The 26,315-nt window shown below is 39.3% G+C and overlaps 1 protein-coding gene across 5 annotated transcripts in view; it reads right to left on the reverse strand.

The window, feature by feature from the left end:
* Positions 1-4,634: 4,634 nt before the first annotated feature.
* cep78 (centrosomal protein 78) overlaps positions 4,635-26,315 on the reverse strand; it is a 61,111-nt gene continuing 39,430 nt past the window's right edge. For 2 of the 5 annotated variants that reach the window (XM_080188873.1, XM_080188878.1), the window contains 8 exons: positions 23,622-23,636; positions 22,235-22,364; positions 17,864-17,906; positions 16,862-17,002; positions 15,475-15,552; positions 11,912-12,078; positions 9,130-9,274; positions 4,635-5,293 (listed from right to left, as the gene is read on the reverse strand). In XM_080188873.1, coding sequence (XP_080044999.1) covers positions 4,967-5,293; positions 9,130-9,274; positions 11,912-12,078; positions 15,475-15,552; positions 16,862-17,002; positions 17,864-17,906; positions 22,235-22,364; positions 23,622-23,636 — 1,046 coding nt within the window. In that variant the 3' untranslated portion in view covers positions 4,635-4,966. The remainder of the gene's footprint in view (positions 5,294-9,129; positions 9,275-11,911; positions 12,079-15,474; positions 15,553-16,861; positions 17,003-17,863; positions 17,907-22,234; positions 22,365-23,621; positions 23,637-26,315) is intronic. The other 3 variants (XM_080188875.1, XM_080188876.1, XM_080188874.1) reach the window with 3 other exon arrangements.

Here is a 26,315-nt window from a genome sequence, read left to right on the forward strand (position 1 = left end):
TTGGAAAGGCTGGCGTTGTTCTTCTTGGAGCAAAATAGATTGAAGGGAGATTTGATAGGGGCTTACATAATAATAGACCAGAAATGTAAAGACTGTTCCATTAGCTGATTGTACAAGGACTTATGGGACACAGATTTAAGGTTTTGGGCAAGGGATGCAAGAAGAATGTGAGGAACCTCTCAATGCTGAGTGGTAATGACCTGGGATTCACTGTCCAGGAGGAAGATGGATGCAGAGATAATCAATGATTTCAAAAGCAATTTGCATGGGGGCTTAAAAAAAAACTTGCAGAGTTACAGGGGCTGAAGTAGGACTGACTGAATTGTCAGTAACTTAGCTTTGTCATTTACTGTATTAGATATCTGGTCTGGCTTACTTTGATTTGAATTAATAAACATAATTATAAAACATCATAATACAGAGCTGCATTATTGAGAGACACTCCTACGGAAACTTGCAGCCTGAGTTGATGTTGTATAAACACTGTCTGAAAAATGCTCCATCCATCAGTGTATTTATGTCAAAGCATAAAATACATAGAAACCATTTTAGTCACAGCCACTAAACGAACATCTAGTGACTAGAGTTTACGTTGGTGTGGTTAGGTGAAATTGACTGAACAACTAAATGTTTTGATTTTGCTTAAAGCTCAAAGCAGTATTGTGTATGTGCTGAGAGTAAATAATGGTACTAGTTTCATGGAAAACAGCAATGAACAGTTCCTTTATCAACAAATAGTGTCTTTTCTACTTTCAGCCTTTTTCTATTGTAATACTATTAAAGAAAGGTAAAGCTCGTGAGAACATTATTTTATTTTGTAACATTTTACCTGCATTCCAAGACACCTTTTGTGCATGTGGCAGAGGCTCTTTCATGTTCTATAACCTACAACCTTTGTATTAACCAATATCCAAAGTAAAAGAACACACCTTTCGAAATATCACACTAGGTCAGACAGCATCTGTGAAGAGAGAAAAAGTTATTGTTTCAGGCCAATGACTTTTCTTCAGGTCATCTTGACTTTTCATCAAGATCATCAGCCTGGAACATTGGCCCAGAACTTGTGATCATGGAAAAATGGAGGAACACCCTTAAGATCTGCATTCAGCCCAATAACAAGCTAGTGTAATGATTTTTACGACTTGCCCTGTCCTCTTACCAGCATCAAGACTGAGAAGCCGGGGTAGAGACAGACAACGGATGTGGGAGTAGGAGCTAGAGGCGTATATGTGATCATTTACTTGGGTTTCTTTAGAAAAAAATGTATGATATCTAACATTATTATCAATTATATGACTTCATGTGATTGTTGTCATTTTTAAAACAAACTCCAAAACAAAATATCAAGTTAAAAAGCGTACTGTTCACAGAGTAAATAGAAATAAGGAAAGGAGAGGAGGCAGAATGTAGTGTTACAGTAAAGCTGGGTGTCAAGAAAAATCAACTTAATATAAGGTAGGCCTATTCAGAAGTCTGATGGCAGCTGGGAAGAGACATTTGGTACGTGATCTCAGACTTTGCATTTTTCTGAGGCAGTGAGAAGTGTAGACAGAGTCAGTGGATAGGTGGCTGATTTGCATGATGGATTGGGCTATGTTCACAACTCTTTGTAGTTTCTTACAGGCTTGGTCAGAGCAACTGCCATACCAGGCTGATAAGTCTGATGGCAGCAGGGAAGAGGCATTTGGTACGTGATCTCAGACTTTGCACTTTTCTGAGGCAGTGAGAAGTATAGACAGAGTCAGTGGATGGGTGGCTGATTTGCATGATGGATTGGGCTATGTTCACAACTCTTTGTAGTTTCTTAAGGCTTGGTCAGAGCAACTGCCATACCAAGCTGATAAGTCCAGAAGGGATGCTTTCTATGGTGCAATTGTAATAATTGGTGGGACATAGCAGACATGCCAAATTTCCTTAGCCTCCTGAGAAAGCAGAGGTGCTGGTGGGCTTTCTCAACTGTAGGATCAGCATGGAGGGACCAGGACAGGTTGTTGACGATCTGGACACCTAGAAACTTGAAGCTTGCCACCATCTCCACTTCATCCCTCAATTATGATCAAGGACAGAACGTTTCACTGAAATATGCGATCACTGGGTTGTTCAGTCAGTTTCTGTGGTCTCTACATTTAAGTATACATTCAGGAATGCAATTCAGGAGCAGGAGCAGGAGGAGGTACTGCTGGAGTGCAGAGGGAGAAAGCAACAAGGGGTGAGAAAGGTGCAGAGGGGAGGGGAATACATGGGGAGGGGGGTGTGGCCACAGGGGTGCAGAGGGGGAGGGACTCCACCCCCCCCAACCCAGCCAGGATTTTAACTCATTCCCTCGCTCTAAAAGTCGTATCAATAGCAAGTTCCTCATTCACATTTGCACCTTCGATCCTCATGATTCACCAGACCATGTTCTCTGAAAAGGTCAGCGGTGGTCCCTGGATGCATGCAAAGTGAAAGTCACCACAACTGTGCAAATATTATGAGAAATTACAATGAGCAGCGAGGTAAACGCATGGTTGGAGAAATCAAGTTGTCAGACCTTTTGCTTTGGCATTACCACTTAGGACACAAAACTGCAGCTATCCCCTCAGGCTACTAAGCAGCCCTCACACGATGTCATCTCACCAGCAATAAGGGTTACAACTTAGTGTGAACTCACTTTCAATTAAGATTTTAATGCATCTCCCTGACATTATGCTCTAACTATCAAATTCACATCACAAATGAGAACCTCACAAAGGGAAGTAATCATTGAGTGGGAGGATGAATCACAAGAGGGCATGTATATAAATAAGCATGATATCTACAAATAATCAAACCATTCTCAATATGCTTAGAAAAATGCAGAATTTATAGTGGCTGAGCACCCTTGACCAAGAAAAAATTACTATTTCTTAATTTACCAAACATTACGCTCATATCCAGCCTATAACATCTGCAGCAGAGGCCAAGGCAGCCTGCTACACCCTGTTGTCTGTGACAACATTGGCAGAGATCCTTTGCTGACCCAAGACCTGGAGAGACCCAGCCTGATAAGGGTCCAGTGTTCAGGGGTAGATGTACCCTCCTCAGTTGGCCAGCTGGACTTGATCTGGTTGTAGGCAGAGGGGCTTCTGAGTGGTTGGACACCCTTGTTGTGTTCTATTTGGAGGCATCAGGGTGCCCTAGGGTTCCTTCCTGACTCCTTGAGAACAAAGTGCCACGCCTCCGCCTTGACCAGTCAGTGATGGATCCCACCAATACCTATAGACATGGAGCACAGGTCCAAATGCAAATCCAGGAAAATCTTCTAGACCAAAGTCTCCAATAGGAACACCACTCTTCCCTTGGTGACCTTGAGTCACCCATGTTGGAGCCACATCAGACAAAATTGCAGATTGTATGCCACCCACTGTGAATGTCAGGCGATCAATTCAAGATCTCATCCATACTAGGTTGCTGGGACAAAAAAAACATTGGCTTTCCCACAAGAGTAATCCCTGTCCTCTCCAGCAAGCTTGGTGGCATTCTACCTAAATTTGGAGATGTGTGATGTTGGCCATCCCTCTTCCCATATGGGATCTAATCAAGATTTGGAGCGCAGGAGCATAGAGACGTTTTGCAAGCTGAGCCCAGCATACCTTCTAATTCTATTCTTTACTCTTATTCTATGCTTCTAAAACTATTATACACACTAGCTACAACTGAAACATTCTGCACTTTTCTTTCTTACCTATGTACAGTATGAATTGTATAGTGCACAAGAAACAATACTTCGCACTATACACTAATTTGTGACAATAAATCAAATTCAGGATCTCTACCTCCTGTTTTGGGCAAGCTGGAATCTATGAAGGAAAATTATGAAATGTGATGAGAAGGGATGGATTGGGTATTCAGAAATATGAGTGTGAGTGTTGAGCCCTTCCCAGAAAGGGTATAGGATGAAGTTTGTGCAACTTGATAGATGAGATGGTTTTGACGTGAAAGCATCTGTGAGGCAATCAGTGCTGTTAGGCGTTCCCTGCTAATGTGTGAGATCCCTGAAGAGCTGAAAAGTGAAACCCTTTCAGTGCATAATGCCATGGTGAATGTGTGATACTGAAGTGAGCTGAAGGTTAATTTACCCTGAGAAGTACAGGAGATCATTCATTCTCTTCCTGCACTGGCTAGCACTGTGGAGTCAGTAGCTAGCCACAAAGACCTGATTTGCTATGGCCTCCCAAGCATGGAGGGGTAAGGTTGTTGTGCTTCCTAGGTCAATCCCTTGGGTACAGCACATCCCAGTATTGGCATACTTCTCTAATCTGAGCCTCAAGGGAGCCATGGCTAGAAGTCAGGATGTCTGCCCTTTTCTGTTGCACAGAAATCTCTAAAGAACTTCTGAGGACAGCTTGGTTGAAGAGAGTGCAATGTATGTGCTGACGTGTTTAAACATGGCACCTGGACTTTTGACCCCATTAGATAACAGCAGGTTAATGAATCAGTTTCCAACCTGCTAGGTGATTCATAAATATACTCACTTGTGCATAATTAATGAGTTCTGAGTATATAACAGGGTGTGATTTCCCACCACTCTGACTAGTGGGAACCTGCCCAGAATGAGACATTTTCAGAAATAGGCTGCATACTCAAAAACTTAATATGACCTGCAAATTTAAGAATATGATTTAAGATTTTATTATCCAGCATTAAAAAAAGACAATGGACAAATTCACTAAATGTTAAAAGTCTTTCAGACTACAACACTACTTGTATTTTCCAAAATGGAAGACTACATATAGCATTTAAAGATCTCCATCTGGCTTATTATGCAATCCACTAATGGAATGAATGCCTGAGGATATCAGATTCCTTTCCATAGAATTTTCATCATCAGCCCTTCGTTAACTTCTGTTCACTCCTTTTGGTGAAAATGAGCCATTGTTACAAACTGCATCAAGACTTTTAATTTGTTCTATTTCTCTTGTAAAAAAATTCCTTTGCTATTTTCCTTTTATGATTCTTTTGGCTGTGTGTCAACTGTGCCTAAAACAATGAGCTGGTCATCTTCCGAAAGGCTCAGCAATTTTTCTGAAGTATGTTCTTGGGGTTCACCATTCCTTCCTGAAGAATGTTGGTTGCTTGTTTTATTTTCATTTGAGCCAATGGCTTCTTCAGATTTTGGAAATTTATTCTCGGAATCCAGATGACTATATTGTAAGATTTTGGGCTTAGAGTCAATTGATTGATGTTCAAGTTGAACAGATGGACTTGTGGTGGAACCATTGGCGATCAGTGCAGGTTCAGAACGTTTCAGAAAGGCCTGATCTCCAGCCAAAAGCTAAAGCAAAAATATTAACATGTATCAGAGAAACAAAAAGAGAAAAGCGATTTGTTACAAGTTACTTTTTGCTATGGCATACACACTTGCGTTTCTTCAACATGTATAAACTTAATTTAGCTATAATTTTACAATAGTGTCTAAATAGTTACAGTAGAAATTTATGTCATATCTTGACTATTATCTGAGCTTAAATAATTTTCTGCTCATTTAGCTAAAGGAAGCTTAATTCCCAAACTCTGCTTTCCCTCTAAACATTCTCCCAACTTGCTTGACCTATTGAGTGTTAAGAACACAACTGGTGATAAAGGCAGGAGTATTCAAAATCCCAGAAGAAAAGCTTGAAACAACTGCCCTTAACTGTATTTTGCAATTTGAAATAATGTGACAAAAGATTTAAAAATCTTTTCTGATTTTTCTGATGATTTTAAAAATGAACATTTATTAAACAATAAAATAAACAACAATAAAGACGACAGGAAAAACACAACTAAAATAATGGCTATACACAGTATTAACTTTATCCATTTCTAAACAATTTTATTTCACTACCATCAGAGATATTTTCCTCAAACTTAAACATCTTATAGGTTTTTACAAACTACAAACAAAATCCAGTAACAGTTGCTATACCTGGCAGTTATATTTCTTTGAGGTTGCTTCTGAAGTTGAACAAAACTGGTTTCTAATGGCAGGCTTCCTTCACAGACACTGCCTGCAAGGAGTTAAAACTGCTCTTCCTGCTGTTGGGAGAGCTCTCAAACAGCTACCTTTGTAATCATCTGATATAAAATGTTTCCCTTTTAATCTTCTTTTACTTGAATTAATCTCTTCAGAAGTCAAACTGAATAACCTTCATTTCATGCATCTACCTTTTAGAATGTAAAGGCAAAGTTCACACCTCAACTCATTTGAATCGCTAACACCCAATTCAATTTTTGTTCTGGTCCCTATTGTTACCAACTTGCCTGAGATAAACAATTGTTTACAGTTTTGCAAGGCTCATCAGCATATGAAAAGCATGAGTTCCATTCACGTAACCAAACTGTCCCTGCCTTTAATCAGCCTACAACCTACATTTCTTAATAGTTTTTAAAAATATACAACAAACAGAAAATAATTAAATTTATTGGATTTCCCTGATATTTACGTTATCACTATTTTCTCAACAATGTGTTGTTATTGTCAATTTTATTATGAATCTGTGCTTAGAAGACACACATGATTAACAATACCTATGCTGTCCAAAGCTGATTTATTTGCCAGATGCTCTGCAAAAAGTTATTCATTCATTTGTAAAGGATACATTAGTGTAAAATGCCTCAACTGATCCAAACATTTGTTGATGAGTGTTGAAAACCTCCACATTAGAGTTAAGCCATTATACACTAGATATCAAGTTTAGTCACAACATAAGTGAAGCTAATTTTTTATAGCAAAAACAGAAATTGCTGAAAATTCACATCAAATAAGTAACATCCGGAAAGGTGACAGGAACAGAAAAGACAAGTTAACACCAACAGACACACTGATAATTGCCAGAGTAGCAAAATGATACAAAATAAGATGATCAATTCTTACACTCTACTTAGTTAACTAATCTGGTAGAGGGAACTTCAGCTAAGTTCAGTGCTTCTGGTTGTGTGAAAGGAAAAGCATTACTGACTGTGGTGCTGATTAACAAAAGTATATAGATTGCTTGACAATAATCAAACTCAATGTAAGGGCTCTTTGGTAAATTAACCCACTAATATTTACTGCCATAGTTTATACTTGAATAACAGCCACTCATGAGGATAGCAGATGCTTATGAAACTGAAGCAAGAAAGAAAACATTGGTAGAGAAAGAAACTACAGAAGAAATTCACATAACCATTTTACTTTTTATAGGTACTTGAACATTTTACATTGTTTTCAGGGATTTCTAGATTTCCATTAAAATGTGCAGCACAAAAGGTCATTAGTTTCTATAGATCCCTGATTCTTTGAAAGAACCTTCTTCTCACCTCCCCTTTTCTTTGAAAAAAAGAGCACTTTAAAAATTCTGCAGAGCAACAGTTGTCTTACTTGGAATATTTCAACTCTATTATGAGATATCAGAGACACATAAGCCAACGTAGCTAACAAACTTAATAAAAAGTATTCTCAAAAGATCTTTACCAAGATTAAATTCTAATATTCAATCTAAAGTCTCTATGCAGTAATTTAAGTTCCTTAAAAGAGTCTAATATGAAAATTCACTGCGGTGAAAAAATTATTTTAATAGTTCAGTACCTAACCAAGATTGTTGGAACTTATTGCTTTGTAAATATAGATGGTTTACATTATTTTATTGATAATAAACAATCTAATAATGACACAATACTCTGACAATCAATTATCTAAAGGTTAGTTAAATATCAACATATCTGACAAGAATATGTCAAAGCCTAAATAAATAAGAGACCAGTAATAAATAACAGTATATATTGGGCGGAATGCTTCCAAAAAATTCTAAGAGTCACATTCACGTGAAAACTGTAATTCACGCTGTTTTTTTCAGTGGGACTTCAGTGAAAAATCTCCCACACTCTGTGCACTGCAGAGGCCACCAGCTTCAATATCATTAAATTTTAGAAAGCGGAGCCTATTTCCACTGGAGAGGCTGAAATCAGCGCGGTGAGCAGACTACTACACATGCTCCTATCTGTCAGTGCCTAGGTTGGCGCATGCACAGTGGCCCTGCACTGATGGCCTCCTGATTGGTGACCAGCTCCCCTCACGCACCGCCCCCCCCAACCCCTCAAACACCAGCCACAGCCCGATTGCTGCCCCCCGCCCCCAGCCATTCCTGGGCACAGCCCTGACCCCCACCTCCCTTGAGCTCCAGCACCCACCCCCACAGTGCCGACCCCTCAACCCCACCCATCTCCCAGCCTGCCCCAATTGCTGGCCTCTCTCCTTCCCCCACCAATCCCAACTGCAGAGTGGCAGCGGGATCCCTCACCCCCAATGATCAGCCCATAAGCCCATCCCCACATAGGCCCTGCTCCCTTGGCACTGCCCTATGCCTGATGGCCAGTGCCAAGGTGCCCCCTGGACATAGACACTGTCAGAGTGCCAATGCCTAGGGGGTATCAGCACCCCCCCCCCCCCCCCCCCCACCCTGCATAACCCAAAGGGGCCCCAATTATCCCTGCTCCACTCCAGTGGGGTCAAGCCACAAGCTCCCCAAAAGTGGGGAGCTATTGTAATCCCCGCTGCAGTAAAAAACTTTGGCAGAGTGGGAGACACTAACGGGCCCGGAGTCTTCAGTCCTGGGCACACTAATCATATTCAAATAATATTAAAACGACCTTTTAAATGTGTGTGTGTCTGCCGATTTCTGGCACAGAGCAGACACCTCTGGAGATATGGCACTAGGAGATGTAAGTGGGGCATGACCACCTGCGCAAACCCCACAAATCTGCCGCTGCAGGATTCTCCCAGTCCACTGCGCTAAAGAATTAGCGCAACAGGATGGCAGAATCGAGGCCAACATGTTATTGCAAAATGCATTTTGATCAATTTATAGATGGCAACTACTGGTTAAGTTTATATTATGGGTATAATTCTCTTCATCTATAATACTCTAAACATTTATTCTGATCAAAAGATATCTTTCAACCAACACCACCAGAACAGATTAACTGGTAGTTTATCTCATTGTTTTTGAGAGATCTTGCTATGCACAAATTGAGAACTGCATATCACCAGCATGTAATTAGTTTTCTTTGAAGCACTTTAGGACATCTGAGGACATAAACCATGCAATGTAATTACAAGTTCTTTCTTTAAAAATTGTAATCTTTATTCACCTGCATAACCTGTGGTACTTCTGGTGGTATTTTTTCTTTCATTGATTCATTCTCATTGTTTCCAACTGTGGATGACAACTGAGGTTGTCCCATAAGACCAAAGTCTGATTGGTCTATTCCAGCTATGGTGGCCAATTTCCCAAGACTGCAAAATATTTACATATGTTGTGTTGAAATCAAGTACAATACAACTCACATACAAAACCTATTAAGGCAGAAACCCGATATCTACGTGATACAATGCAGACCCAATCACGATTTCCTTACTCAAGAACTTATCAGATCTTTAACTTAATAAAATGTCCCAAGGCACTTCACGGGAGTATTATAAAACAAAACAAGACACTCAAGTAACATAAGGATATTTTTAGAGAGGTGAACAAAATTCAGGTCAAAGCGGTAAGTTTTGAACTGTGTATTAAAGGAGGAAAGTGAGGCAAGGTGAAGAGAGGGAATTCCAGGACTTGGCACTGAGGCAACTGAAGGCTTGGTTGTCGTCTCCCTCTGGTCCTGGAAGTGGTAAGGCCCAGGCCTCCTGTGCCCACAATTCCTCCTCCTGCTCCTCCTCCTCAGCTTCAGCAACAACCAAAAAAAAGCTAGATCTATTGGTTGCATAGAAAAAGCCATGTTATCACGCTGAAGGGGTGAAGAGAGTAGTGGTGGGAGGAAGAGATAGAGAGGAACACCTGTAGGGGTTATGGAACGCTGCTTGCCCCTAGCACCTTGCAAAGTTGAGAGACTGCAGCAGTACTATTTGCAAGGGCTTTGTGCACATCGTACAGCTTAAAGTGAGCTGAGTGCACTATGACCCAGCAGCACCGCAAGACTCAAGGTTAATGCTGAAATGGGGATGTGTACTGCAAGTTGGACATCAAGGACCCTGGAGAGCAATTGCCCCCCACACACTTGCAGAGCCGCCACCGACCTGACACAGAAAAAGGCCGCAACAACAGAACACCCGTGAATAGCAGAGAGCCGTCAGACACCATGCACTTAACTCCTCACTAACCTTCACAGATGGAGTGCCCAATTGAGCATGTTTGATTCATGTCGATTCAGAATTGGCCAACATGGTGGTAAAGGGAGAAGTGCTGGTAAAGTTGGGTGTCCAGCATTTAAATTGCTGTCACGTCCGTTTTGGATGTGGTCCCGATCGCAGACATGTCAGGTGCTTGGTAAAGGGGGAACAGGCATGGAGGCAGTTGTAGATAGCGCTACTCATCTCATGCTCAACTTTACCAAGTTTTCGCACACGAGAACAGGTGCAACTTGATGGTAAAATCGGGCCCCTTGACTACAATTAAATAGATAATAATGGAACCAGGTGAGAGCCATCTCACTCAACATCAGGCAACAAGATCTTTGAAGGCTGATTACAAGTATCAAGTCTGTGATTGTAGTAGTAAGGCCTAAAGCCTGGAATTTTCAGATTTTTCAACTGAGGAGAATGTTCGTTCTTGAAGCTTGTGAAAAGAAACCAACAAGTTATGGTCAAGACTTTGGGAGTCAATGCCATATTCAACAACCCCTCACCACTAGGCAACTCTATGTTGGAAGAAGTTCAATGCCTAACTTGATCGCCTTAGACCTAGACTTCAGTAGGCAGTGGATATCCCTCTTCATCCATGGTTTCTGGTTGGGAAACACGCGGATTTGCTTCTTTAGCATATAGTCAAAAAGGACGAGGCACAGCTTTGCTTGAACAAACCCAAAGAATTAAAACAGAGTGTTCTGCTTGCCTACCAATGATTTTGATTGCATTTTTCCTCCTTCATTCAGGCTGTGTTATAATTGCTGAGATTAAATATAAAGAAATGGAGATGTAATTTTATTTACAATGTAACAGCACTTGCTTGTCAATTGCTTCCAGATGACAGGTCGGAAGTGAACGAAAGCAAGATAGAAGTTCATTACCATTTATTTTTACCACACTTTCCACAAATACTGGACTATTAGCAAATGCTTCCAAAGTGTGGGTGGCTTGAAAAGTGTGCAGCACAGTAGAATCAGAGCGCAAAAGGAGAGTGTTGAGGGACTGTCAGATGGGAGCCTGAACTTTTAGCTAGCTATATAATCTGTGGAAAAGGTTAGAAAGCAAACCCATGTTATTGGACAGAAGCAAGGCCTTTGAAAGGAAATGTTTGCTGCAATATTAAAATTGGGATTTTTTTTAAAGTAAGTTTTAAGGCTTCTTTTGAATTTTACATTTGCCATTTGGAAACGAAATATCTACTTTTGTTAGGGCTTCATTCATGCAGAGTGAAATGTTTAGCACTTAATTCAGATAAAGCAGGGTTTGTTTACTTGCAAGCAAATCTACCCATGTTTCACATGTATTAGTGGAATTCCTAAGTGCTGTTTTCACTAATTTTTAGGATATTTTATAATTTACAATCCTTGTTCTGTCACTAAGTAGAGATTAGTTAAATTCTAATAAATGTTAAAGAAAACATGAGGTCAGAACACAAAAAATGCAGCTGTTCATAATCAGTACTTAATTGTTCTTCATCCTACATTTTAAGTACATTAGCTTTGCAAATTGTGATCAGTAAAGTCAGTCAGAGGTTAGATATTCAGCCACTGTGTCAATTAATCAATTAGGTAGGTATATTACTGTACACATCGGTGATTGAGTTGTCAAAAATCTTCGAATGATTTCAAGTATATTGTGAAATTTCCAGGGCAAACAGGGTTGTTAGTCATAAGGCAATCTACAATATTTTAAATAAAAGCCACGTTTATAAAGCAGCAAGAAATGCAGAAACAGAAAACTGCAGCTTACCCAGCATCCTTTAAGAGATCTAAAAAGGCATGAAATTTTTGGAAAGAGGCTTCAATACTTTCAAGCACACCTTCGTCCTCGAGAATGGTACTTGTTGTTGATTGCGTATGCAGGGCATCAGAGAGAGAGAGATTAATGTTCCGAAGCCGGGTATTCTCAACCTCAAGCTAACAAAGGTAAGCAAATACAAAAACTATTTTGTAATTACCACTTGGGTTATATTATTCCATTTTTTTATTCACACTGTTAACCTTTACTGGTTTCATTGTTGGAAGTTTAAGCAAAGTCAACAGCATAAACTTACTATAGATAACTTGACCTTGCATCACATGGTAAAACATAGCTATGTCTACAATGCAGCAAAGCTAAACTAAAATCTTAAAGCAAAGAGTGCATTGGTCAAGCAGCACTTTCAATGGTCATAAAATATTCTGACATTATAAAATATACATGTCACTAAACGTCAATTATTTTCTTGTGGACAATAAAATGTAATTTTAAAATGATTGTGTTGAACAATTTGGAACTATTTTCCTTAAAAACCTAGCAGTGACCTGATAGAGGTCTTTAAAATTATGAAATTGTGGAATGGGAAGAACATTACTGCTTGTGGGAAAAGGTGTCATAAATACAAGGTAGTTATTAATAAGTCCAGTGAAGAATTAAGGAAAAATTTCAGCATTGAGAACGCTTAGAATGTGGAACTCACCACCACAGAAAGTGGCTGAGGCAACTAGCCTAGATCAGGTTATCCCAAACTTTTCCTGCCATGGAACCCTTTTGACCTCCCAAGATCACTGACAGGACCAAGAAACATTTTTACCATGTGAAGAGTTAAACCACAAAAATTGATTGTTTTTGCACAACAGGTGCAAACAAACACCTCATTTATACAAGTCTTCTCTATTTCCAATGGTCACCTTCCCCCATCCCCTCTCCCCATATCCCACCCGACTGTCTGCTCTTGCTCCACTGTTCCATTCTCGCCTCACTACTACGCTCTCACTATGATCTGGAAACTTGAAGACTTTGTTTCATGTTGTTTCCAGCTCATTCAATTGGAGGCTAAAATCTGGAGAAGCCAGCCTTTAGTTAAGCAGCTTTGTGGTATTTTAAAATTTTATACATCAGTCTGGTCCATCACGGAACCCCTGGGAGCCTCCACCAGAATTTAGTTTCTGATTAGATGTTTTCAGAAGAGATCTAGATGAGTAATTGGGGAGTTCAGGACGTAATAAAATACAGCCAGGACTTTCAGCAGTGAAGTGAGAAAAAATTTCTATATGCAAACATTTGTAGAAATTCAGAACTTTCTCCTGAAACTAGCAGGTGAACCAAAGTCAAATATTAGTTTTAAATCTTAGATTGATGGAATTTTAAAAAATTAACCAAAGGCTTTAAAGGATACAGGATATAGGTCACAGGTCAGCCACGATCTCACTAAATGGCAGAACACACTCAAATGGGTAAATAGCCTACTCCTGTTCCTATGGGTACATGAGAAAAATTAGGATAGAAAGATGCGTTGGATGCCTGAGATGAGGTGGGTGGAATAGGAAAATACTTGTGCGGAGTACAAGAACTAGCACAAATTCGTTGGGCCAAATGGTATGTATTCTATGATCTTCCCAAACTTTAAAAAATTCAACAGTATAAGAACATAAGAAATAGGAGCAGGAGTAGGCCATCCAGCCCTTCGAGCCTGCCCCGCCATTCAATAAGATCATGGCTGATCTGTCGTGGCTCAGTTCCACATTCCCGCCCTCTCCCCATAACCCTTAATCCCCTCACATATCAAAAACCCATCAACCCGCGTCTTAAAAATATTTAGCGAGGCAGCCTCCACCACTTCAACGGGCAGAGAATTCCAGAGATTCACCACCCTTTGAGTGAAGAAGTTCCTCCTCAACTCCGTTCTAAACCACCCCCCCCTTTATCTTGAGGCTGTGCCCCCTAGTCCTACTGTCTTTTTTGAGCGGGAAGAGTCTCTCCACCTCTATCCTATCCGTCCCATTCATCATCTTATACGTCTCAACGAGATCTCCCCTCATTCTTTACAAGCCTAGTTTATTCAGCCTCTCCTCATAGCTCAAGTCCCTCAACTCCGGTATCAGCCTAGTAAACCTCCTCTGCACTCCCTCCAAGGCCAAAATATCCTTGCGTAAGTGCGGCGACCAAAACTGCACACAGTACTCCAGCTGCGGCCTCACCAATGCCCTATACAGCTGCAGCAAGACTTCCCTACTTTTATATTCAATTCCCCTCGCTATGAAGGCCAGCATCCCATTAGCCTTCCTGACCACCTGCTGCACCTGCAGGCTGGGTTTTTGCGACTCATGCACAAGGACCCCGAGGTCCCTCTGCACCGTCGCCTGCTGCAGTTTTTCGCCACGTAATAGTCCTTCCTACCATTATTCCTACCAAAGTGGACCACCTCGCACTTGCCAACATTAAATTCCATTTGCATCATTATTGTCTCTGTGCTCCTTACACAATAAAATATAAAAAGCCTTATAGGATAAATCACAATCAATTGTCAGACATATGAGGTATTTGCAACCATCACTTGTAAGATACTTAGTTAATATTGCAGGTAAAATTTCCTTGATTCCTCTCACCTCTATTATTCAAGAACCAGCTCTGTCAGTCAAATTCCAACTTGCAGTGTACTTTTAATAAATGGAACTACTTATTATAGAACCTAATAAATCTTGATGAATAGTGGTACCCAACTGTATACATTACAAATTAATAATGTTTGCCAATAGTATTTTGTATATAGCATGATGACTTGTTCATATATGTTAACTTTGCAACATAAAGGTTCCACTTAATATGAAACAATATAAAAGTAGCATCACATAGGCTGGAAGGGCTCTTTTGCTCCTTAATTATTTAATAGATGATTGAAATGTACCATCAGGCGGGATAGCAAGTGTAACTTGTTTATAGCACGCCAATTACAAATGTAGATCTTCTAATCTATGATAGTTGCTGCAATAGAATAAAACAAGTGGACAAGCTAGTTATTTTTCAAGATTGTAAAATAATTTATTTGCAAGTTAACGAAACTTAAATAAAACATCACATTTTTTACTGTCAAGTAGAGTGTGCTGGAACTACGATTAAAAGCTTGCTTTAGTTTTTGCAAATTTTTAATTACTAGTGGATTTAAATACAGGAAAGGGGAGGTTAAAAACTTTATGAACTAATAACTGAATGTTAATAAGACGCTCTTCCAATTGTAACCTAACCCTGATACATTAGTTAAAAAAGATTAATTGCACATCTCTAGTTTTAAGAGATGTGAAACAATATGAAGTTAGCAAATGCCATAAGTAGAGAAGTTGCTGTCGAATTTGGTGACACTCAGTTGCTCACAATGTTCATCCATTCTTCATGTACAGTTTCACATGGTAATTATGATACAATACACAAGGCAAAAATCAATTTAAAAGTTTCAGTCTTCCATCATACTTCACCAAAATGAACATAAAATGAATGGCAAGGTAATCTACAGGAAGACAGAATAAAGTAGAAAAAAGGGCTGGTTTCCCCATTACCTCCATCAATCGAGCTTCAGCCTTTGTCCGTGCTCTCATTTCTTCCTCCAGTCTCAGTCGACATTCTTCTAGTTCCACCTGAAACAAGAAGTGTGAAGTAAAAATGAATTATTACCAAATTAGAATGCTGGATTATGTTTGTAAGTATCATGGAATTCAAACAAATGAAGTTACTAAAACCTAACAGCCAAGATTAATTGACTTTTATTTGGAAGACAACAATGGAAGGTGAAAATTTAGATATTTAAGTGGAATGCTTGGATTCCCTCCGTCACTGATAAGGAAGGCAAAAGGTGGACATAATACACAGTGAATATAATCATGGCTCTCATAGAATTAAGACTTAGTTCCCAGGTCCATTTTCAGGCTCTTTTATTTCTCATTAATAAGGTGTCCGAAGTAGCATCATCGTTTACAAGCACGGTGTTAAATTCCATAATTGTTACTGTGCTGTCTGACGAGCCATTAGAACAAACCAAGCAAATCAGAGTTTCTTCCCTCTCAATCAGGAAGACAAAGCCACTTCAGCTCGGAACAGAAAATTCATATTCTTCTTTACATTCCCTGTTGCTTCTGAGATTTAAATTAATGCAAATTCTGTTTCCCATTCAATCCAGGGTTGAGATTCAAATCCCACATCCGATCCATTACTATCCACTTCCACTTTAGGTATAAAGGACACCTATATCCAAGTATATATACACTGCTGAAATTATTATTCATACCATTGTCACCTCAAAAGTTTGGATTTTCCATTATTCTGCTTGCCAGCTTATCTAGCTCTGCACTATATAAACACAAGTGGAATACTTCCAATCAGCTCCAATCCTACACACAATTCCACATGCCATTACCTGAGCTAGCTGACTTGCTTTGACACCTATCAGAAAAAGCACTGATTTTCAAAAATAATTGCCTTCTATTCTAAAAATCCTCTTGAAGTTTGTTATACGTAATGTTTTAATTGATCACAGCCAGGGTGATAATTGGCCTCTGTGAACTTTGGTTTTGGACTGGGAAAATTTTAATACCCAGGCTATGATAAGTACCAATTTTATCAAAAAGATTTAAAACAAGCAGATGAGCCACGGAGGGGACTTATTCTACATCACTATTACAATAGTGAGTGTACAAACTACAGAATTTTCCCTCCAAACAAAAATTAATATATTAGGCTCCAATTTTTAAGTGAATAATGAATTCTCTGTATATTTCTACAGTATAGACACAGACAAGAAATCCATATTGTATTGGTTTACTACATTACATAAGCTGTTTGATAGATGATCCCTACATTCAATAAGAAATCTAATTTTAAAACCTACAGTGGAAAGTTTAGGCTTTAATGTATTAATGATTAAATCCTTGTTTGCACAAGCAGCATTACCTTTAAATGTTTGTACTGCTTTACTGCTTCATATGAACCTTCCATAACATTCATTCGTGTCTCTGGCTTTGGAGTACAGATTGGCTCTTCAGTTTCTGAAGATGATGCACTCTCCAATGTGACCATCACTGGGTTACTAGTCTGCACAAAACATTGACAATTCAATCTAAATATTTATCTTACTGAAAGTATTTATTTATAATACATCGCTAGAGTGTGAGTGGTAGTGAAGAGGATCTAAATTCTGATTTTCTATTGTAAAACTATTTTGTTCCATTAATCTGGGTGGATTTAAACTCAGGTAAGAGAGATGGAAGGTTTTCCTACCATATCACTCAGTCTCATAATTTAAAACGAGATTAAGTTAGGAAAATACAACACTGAAGCTTTATAATTTTCAAATACTTTGCTTCAGCATTTTATCATTGCTTGGTAAATGACAACATTAAAGTAGTAAGGTGTACTTTACGAAATGTCAATTTATAGTAGTGAATGGTGTGACAGATTAACACACAATCCCCTTTACAAAGTTCATTTAAATCCAACCCAAACTTATGTAACTTCTCTCTGCTGGCTGTTAGCATTCATGCAATTAAGGAAAATTCAGATATACCAGAGTAAAGGAAGATTTGCTCTATATCTGGGTGTCCATACCTGACTCAAATTGCTTCATGCTGTTTGTTCCTAATAACAAGGTAAACCTTTTATTGGATGCAAGCTCCAAGCAAATTAAAAACTTCTGGAAAATAAGTTGTTATTGAAATCAAACACATTCTTCAGAATGCTGTTGATTGTGATCCAATAGCACATGCAAAAGAGTGCTAAAAATCCATGTTTCCGTGACATCATGCATATGAGTTGCAACGTGTCGTTTGCGGTGGTTAGTTTGGTTGATTTTGATCACAAGTTAAAAATATCTGTTTGGGACAATAGGAAGTGAAGCAGCTTTATAATACATATGTAGAATACAATAGCTGCTATGATTTACAGTTGCACATTTACCTGAACATCTCTATTTTGATGTGGTGAGCCGAGATGAATATTCCTGTTAACAATAAGAAAATAACCATTACCCATTACATCAATAGCAAATAATCCACAATTCTCCTGAAGACACCAATGCTTACTAGTTCTTCCAGTTATGGAAATTAGCAAGCTTGCAGTAATTCACCCAGCAGCAATTCTTACAAACTTAAAAACTTGGAGCAGAAGGCAGCTTTTTAGGGGCAGCATTGTGGCACAGTCGTTAGTACTGCTGCCTCACTGTGCCAGGGATCCAGGTTCAATTCTCACCTTAGGTCACTATCTGTATGGAGTTTGCACCTTCTCTCGATGTCTGCGTGGGTTTCCTCCAGATGCTCCAGTTTCCTCCCACAGTCCAAGAGACATGCTGGTTGGGTGACCATGCTAAATTCTCCCTCAGTGTACCTAAACAGGTGCTGGAGTGTGGCGACCAGGGGATTTTCAGTTTCACTGCAGTGTTAATGTAAGCCTACTTGTGGCACTAATACTTACAACTGGTTTATAAACTTGCAAACCATTCATCGATCGGGCCTGTTCATTTAATGAGATTATGGCTGATCTGATTATGGTAACAATCATAGATTCTTGACGAACGAAGAAGTCAAAGGTTAAAATATTCAATAACCCAGCCGACACCATTACCCAGGCAAGAGAGTTCCAAAGGTTAACGGCCTCTCTGTGAGAAAATAAATTCTTCTAATCAGTCTTCAATGGGAGATCCCTCATTTTTAAACTATTTCCCCTAGTTCTAGTTTTTCCCCACAAAGGGAAATACCCTTTCAGCATCCACCCTGTCAAACCCCTTCAGGATCTTACGTGTTTCAATAAGATAATCTCTTGTTCTGCTAAACTCCAACCTTTCCTCATAAAATAACAGTCCTCCCCCCACCACTCCACGACCACCCTACCCAGTTAAGCGAATCTTCTTTGAATTGCTTCTAATACATTTATATTCTTTCTTAAATAAGGAGACAACTGTACACAATTTTCCAGATGTGGGCCTCGAGATCCTCGCGTCTGCCGATTTGCGGGGTTCGCCTGAGTGTGTGTCTGCTCTGTGCTGGAAAATGGTGGGAAGGCACCAATACCATTTAAATGGATACTTAAATATAATAAAAAATAAATTGTGTGACATGATTCTAAACTCAATACTAATCAGATGCTTTGATAAATATTTCGGGCATCACTTACAGCAAAGCTTTTTTTCAACGTACAAATGTAATGTTTTGCTATTGATTCTTCTGTAACACCAAGCATCTAATGAAAAACTATGATATTGTCCATGTAAAATATGGCAAGTCACAGCACCAATCGGTAAATGTTACATTATGTTTCACTGAATTTGAATACATGTAGCAAAAGAAATTAAATAGAGCTCAATGAATGACTCAGCAAGTTTATCTGGTAAATAGTGAGCCATAACGGGTACAGTAAATAATGGGTAAGAAAACTTCAGGTTTGGTTCTAAGTCTGCTGAATTATCATGAACCATCCATCAGAGGTGCTACAAATTGTTCATAATCCAGGGTTCGAGAAGGAAAGATTGATCAGGATTTCCAATCTTAATTCCCACTTAGCAAAGTATAGTGGTTTTCTTTTTAAAGAGGGTCTAGATAATCAGGGTGACTGTTGAGGCGGAGAGAGAGAAAAGATGAGATAAATAAAACTTGCATAATTCAGTTTGGGTCACAGTTTAGCACTATTAATAGCCTTCTTATTTTTAGACAGTTCCTCGGGACTGAGGGTGACTTGCTCCCATTCCAGAATTGTGAGACCTGAGGTGACGAACAAATCCAATACTGGATCCACACCATCTATCACAGATGGGACAGGAAGTGTGGCAGTTGGGTAGGATGCTAGGATTTTCGTATGCTTCTTCAGTTGTTTGCACTTAGCCTCCACCTGGGTCAGCTGGAGACATTCAAAATAGTTGGCACCATCCTGGATGTTTCTTATCAGTTTACATGATCCCAAGCAAGAGATTCTCACAAATCAATGGGGGCTGTTGCATTTTTATCAGGGAGGATTTGAGGATATCACCGAAATGTTTCCTCTGCTCTCCTAATAACCATGTAACAACATTCAGAGTGGACAGCCTGTTTTGGTAGTCTTGGGTCAGGCATATGGACAATGTAGTTCACCCAACATAGCTTATTAACCATAACCTGTGCCTCGATACTGGGAATGTTGGCCTATCCTGCCACTAAATCTGTGCAGGCTTCACTAGTGATATTGCTCCAGGGGCTTAAGGTGCCTGCAATACATTGGCCATTTCCCTGACACATAAAGCCTGACAGGTAGCACTGCAACCCCGTAGACCAGGAGCTTGGTGCAAGGTTTGAGGTCTTTGTATTCAAACATTTTTTTTCTCCAACACTGAAAACAGTGTTGAGTTTTGTTATCAATGTCTGCCCTCAGTGGAAGGAGGCTCCCCAAATATGAGGAATGATTAACATTGTTCAAAGGTTCACCATGATAGTCAGAGGCAGTGTTGTGCAGCGGAAGCAGGCTGGCAGGGGACTTTTGTGTTTTTTTGTCTTCTATCCATGGGACATGGACATTGCTGGCTAGCTAGCATTTATTACCTATTCCTAGTTACCCTTGTGAAGGTGGTGGTGGGCTGCCTTCCTTAGCAATTGATACAACTGAATGGCTTGCTGGACCATTTCAGAAGGCAGTTGAGAGACCATCTGTGCCTCTGGAGTCATATATAGGCCAGACCAGATAAACTTGGCAGATTTCCTTCTCTAAAAGACATTAGTGAACTGGATGTTTTTTTTTGACAATCGACAATAGTTTCATTATCATCTGTACATTCTTAATTCCAGATCATTTTTGACTTCAAATTCCACCATCTGTCAGGGTGGAATTCAAACCTGGGTCCTCAGAACATTAGCTGAATTTCTGGACTAATAGTCTAGCAGTAATACCACTGGGCTATCGCCTCCCTTGTTGTGTCCTGGGTGCTTAGCCTAAGGTCCATACTTTCATACACCCCATGAAGAGGTAGATTGGGGCTCGGGCTCAGAGTGTGCGCATATGCACAATTCAATGACAAAGGTTGATGTGATCTTAGTTCTGAAACGATGGTATTGTAGGGCAAGTAGTTTCCCACTTGTTGTGTGGAGTAGCTTCATCCCAGCAATGAGTTTTATAGAGATGGGGCACAAGAGTTGCGGCAAATAAGATGGAAAGGAGCATTGGTGTTTACTTTGCTTGACCCCAGTTTGCACTCACAAACTGAGTCTGTGACAGATCCGTTGGTAAGGATCATGGCTTTCATGTCATCATGCAGTGGGTGGATGGTGGTAACAAATTTTTGCGGGCAGCCAAATTTGAGGAGAATACTCTGCAATCCGTCCTGATTGATAAGTCAAAGACCTTTTGAGAGATCAAAGAAGGTCATCAATAAAGGTTGCAGCTGTTTTTCTACACTTTTCTTGGACTTGTCTGGCTATGAAGATCACGTTCACTGTACCTTTTCATAAGACAGAATCCACCTACACACCACAGCAAAGCACTAACAAACCCAAAGGACGTATCAATGGTCACCTAATCTGTTAAATCTCAGAAATTTTACTGGGAGGATTCAATACCAGGAGATAAACCAAAAGAAGGTACATTATTTTTAATGTACTATGATGAACCCTGCTATTGTTCAAGAGCATCCCAAATCCCAGAAGGAAAACTTGGTACACCAGTTTTTAACTATGTACTTTTGCGAATTGGAAAAAAAATGGGGAAAAACAGATGAACCTGGGTGATTAAAGAGATCATTTTTGTTGTGAATTATTCAAATAACAAAAAGTTTATTAAATGTTAAAACACACAAGAAAGGCAACAATGAAGAACAACATTTACAATTAACTACAATATTGGTTACCCACAATGTACTTAAATTATGTCCCATCTATTTACTTCCCTAAACTCTGAAAATACATCTTTCCCAAAACAACATCCCATAGGTTTTAGCAATGTGAGCCAAATCTTGCAAATTATTACCACACAGGACTATTAGCTTGTTTTTGTGAACCATTCTTCTAGTTTAGAGCAGAACCTCTGGGGGACCAACTCAGCTAGACCTCTTTTGCTTTCTTTCCTGCACAACAGCTTGATTCTGAGAGAGAGGTCTATATTGTAACTAGGCATGGCTATAATCTAAGTCCCTCTTAGTCTCTATTTTGCTTAACAAATCTGTTTCACCTGCTACTAGATTAATCTGCATATCACAAGACATCAATACAGCTAAATCCTTATCAGTTTCTTTTTTATCCAATTGTTTACTTTTGACTTCACTCCAACTTCCTAACAGTACCCTTAAAAAAGTGCATTTTTGAAAAAAGAGATTACCTGAATCTGTTGGCACGTGCAGCAGTACGCCATGGTACATATCCTTCTGCGCCTGGTGGCAGTGGTTCTGGAATAAAATCTGAAGAAAGAGGAGCACTCTTCTTATCATTTTCAGCAACTTTCCTTGCACCTGTGCCAGCAGAACAGGCATTTATCATCAAATTATTGAATTTTAATAGCATGTCTAACAAAACAATATAGAAACAATTTTAATTAACCAGTTTAATAATCTTGTACTCTCAATGAAAAGCTAAAATAGTGTAACCTGATTCTGCGGCCACAGATTGCTGAATTTGATGCTACATTCTGACTCTATTCCAAAAGAAGAAAATGAACTATTTTAAGAATCTAGAAGATTTAATCTGGGCACCTATATGTAATAAACTTTAAACCCATCCTTTTAACAGTTTTGTTCCATCACACTTTTCCCTCTTGGGTCTATACTCAAATATAGAAGCATCACATAATTTTTGTTTTATTACTTATAATTACTTACCAGTTTAAACCAAAGTAAGTTCAAATTCATTAAATGATTTGTGGCAAATGTTTTGAAGATTAGAGCTATTTTGCAAGATTTACTACATTAAACAAAATCTAAATTCATGAGCAAGATTATTCTGGGCAGATTTTATATTGCAGGAATATTTTAACAATAGTTTCTCCTTTGTGCCAGACGGTATCATTTATTGACCAATTATGAAATATACATTGAACTTAGATGATATTATCCATATTTCAGGGTACATACACATTGTAAATTTAGTATTGTTTCAAAGGCTACACTAACCACATAAATCTAGACTTTGGGATGAAGTTCTGGAGAGAGTCATCTTACTCTGTTTCACTATGGGAATGTAACTCCAGTGATGAAAAGCTGCTGCACAAATGCTTGACAGATCCCTCTCGAGGTATTGCAAACTTACCTGACCAGACATTAAGTATTGAGATAGCAAGGATTCTTGCCTTAGCATGCTAAGGACAATTCCGAACATTTGGGAGGCTAGTCTGCATATGCATGCACTGAAGGATATTAAAAGTTCTCTCTTAGCTACCTCTCTGATAGTTAATCAATCAGACAGGAAAGAAACAAATAATATTCAGTTTCAGAACAACAGATACAACAATAAACAAAACAACTCCTGATGGGAAAATTATCAACAGAACCATCTTGCTACTGTTGGGAGTTCACATTAGGTTTATCATAAATACTTGCGATATAGTCAGGACATTGCTGTTGAAATGAGGAAGGAAAATTTTAATAAAGAGGATTGTTTAACAGTTAAATATTATAGCAATGATCCGCTCAACTGATACAATACAATCGGCAGTTTTTGCACAAAGAGAATACAGATAATGCAATAATTATCACCAAAGACTATGATCTTACCACACCTCCATATTACTGTAGCATTAAAAGAAATAAAAATAACTTCAGCAGTGAATGAATAGAGATAACTCATATACCTTGATTGGTATATGTTAATTATTCATAATCAAATTTGAAATTGCTTGTCTATTCCTGAATTCTGCACTCTGAGTGCTTTCAGACTCCTATAGCTATAGAATAAACCATTTTGAACCCACTGTGACTCTGCCTGGCTACTTCAAGGAAACAAAAGTAATAAACACATTAACAGGCGCAACATCAAGGAAACCCTGCAACAAAAGCACACTTTGTGAACTAAAATAAACAGAGCCAGTGCTGTGCATTTTCTAAAGGTTTTAAATTTCAATTTTACTGCTGTGGAGAGATGCTAATCAGACGATAAGAACTTCACCAAAAGAAACTGAAAAATCATGCAGAACTAACACCACAACCACCTGGTATGCACCTCTAATCTGATTCAGAGCCTACCAAGATCCATTTCAATTGGGAAATAATCTGTTTATCACATTGGTCCCAGATACTGTCCTTGCTTTGCAATTAGCATTTGTGGGAATTCTTTTAAAGCCTAAATGTGCAGAACCGGGTATGTCAACGGCTGATCTGCTCCAGTGAAATATGGTTCAATGTGAAATCACCCAAATGTAGGGTGGAATTCTTCAGCACCATCACAGAAGTGGCTGACCAACAGCTACCCATGGGATCTTCCGATCCTGGCAAAGTTGATGGTGACATACATTTCTCACGCACAAGATTCTACTGGCAGGAAGGGCTGGAGAATTACACCCGTAGTTCGTGTACAACTGACAAAGCAACACAGTACTCCTCATATTTACTTCCTTATTGGATGAATAAAAATAGATCTACTGTTGCAAAAGCTGCACTTGGCAATCCAGGCACCATGCCTTTTAAGAAATTACTGCTAGATTCAATGTTCTAGATAGTACATGGAAGCCAATCTACAATGCTTGGTACAGCTGGGCACGCATGTCACTCAGTAAAAATGCTGCGCCTTGTTCAGCCAATGTCTCATTTCAATAGAAAAGTGAAGAAGATGCCCACTATAAATAAGGCATTGATTATTTGTGTGATATATCTGTTGATCATGGAAAATTCATTTTGATGTTGATCACCAGTGATAGCGTGGAAGAATTTGGCGCCATAGAAGTTTAATGCAGTAGTGACTTGCATTTTGAGAAGATTCACCTCTGTTGGAACCTTGTTAATTGGTATCCAGGAGAGAGTACAGCTAAGAGACATGGAGGACACTGCTTTCTGATATGCTGAGAAATAATACAGAAATGTTCTCATGTATCTCAGTAATATCAGCAGTAGCAAGATGACCCTTAAGGATGGAAAGGTAGAGCCACCCATTTTTGCCACCCATGCATCTGACTAAATGCCACCTGACCATTGAAATCACCGCAAGGGAACGAAACTTGGGAGGAACAGACCATTTGGCCACTCAAGCCTGCTTTGCAGTTTAGTCAGATTCCACCCCCCTCCCTCAACAGCCCTTTGACTCTCTTGTTGATCAAAAATCAGTACAGTGGCACAGTGGTTAGCACTGCTGTCTTACAACACCAGGGACCCAGGTTTGATTCCCAGCTTGGGTCACTGTCTGTGCAGAGTCTGCATGCTCTCCCCTTGTCCATGTGGGTTTCCTCCAGATGCTCCGGTTTCCTCCCACAGTCCAAAAGACACGCTGGTTAAGTGCATTGGCGGTGGTAAATTTTCCCTCAGTGTACCTGAACAGGCACCTGAGTGTGGCAACTCGGGGATTTTCACAGTAATTTCATTGCAGTGTTAATTTAAGCCTGCCTGTGACTAAAAATAAATAAACATTAAACTTTGAAAGTTTAATATAACTCAGTCTGGAGTATATTCAATGGCACAGCCTCCACTGCTCTCTGGAGAAGAGAATTTCACAGATCAATGAGAGAAAAAATATTTGCATCTCCTATCTCAAATGGGAGACCCCAACTTTTTATATTGTGCCCCTTCATCCTAAACTCCCTCAAAAGGGGAAACATTCTCTCAGCATCCACGCTGTAAAGTCCTCATAGGATTTTATGTTTTAATATGATCCCTTCTTAATCTTCTAAACTTCAATGGGTATAGGCCCAATGTGCTCAGCTTTTCCTCATCAGACAATCTCTTCATGCCTGGAATTGGTCAAGTGAACCTTCTCTGAACTACTTCTGATGCAATTGTATATCCTTTCTTAATTAAGGGAGAGGACATTAAAATCCACCCTCTAAATGTGGTGTGAAAATCTTTGATATATTTCGAGTGGGTTTAGTGAGATTTGCACTGGTTTTGACTCTACCCCAAAGAAATATCCATACTACTACATACAGTATACAACGCCATAATCACTTTGACCTAATTACCTGTTATTTAGGTTTTTCTTCCAGGAAGGATTGGGGCTGATGTGTCCTTCAGTTAGGCATTAGATTGAGTGACTGCAAACTTCACCTAGACCGAAGATCACTCTTCCTTTTCCTGGAGATTCTAGAGCTAGGAGCTATAGTTTCAGGATAAAGGCTGATTATTTAGGATAAATTTGAGGAAAAATTTCTTTCCAATTTGTGATGTTAGTTTACCTTTAAGAATTTTTTAAAAATCATGTTCTCTACAGTTGTAAGCAGACCATTTCAGCTTTTTTTCCCTCATGGCTGTCAGGCCATCTACTAG

This window comes from Carcharhinus amblyrhynchos, chromosome 5 (assembly GCF_965287045.1).
Source record: "Carcharhinus amblyrhynchos chromosome 5, sCarAmb.v2.hapA, whole genome shotgun sequence".
Taxonomy (NCBI): Eukaryota; Metazoa; Chordata; class Chondrichthyes; order Carcharhiniformes; family Carcharhinidae; genus Carcharhinus; species Carcharhinus amblyrhynchos.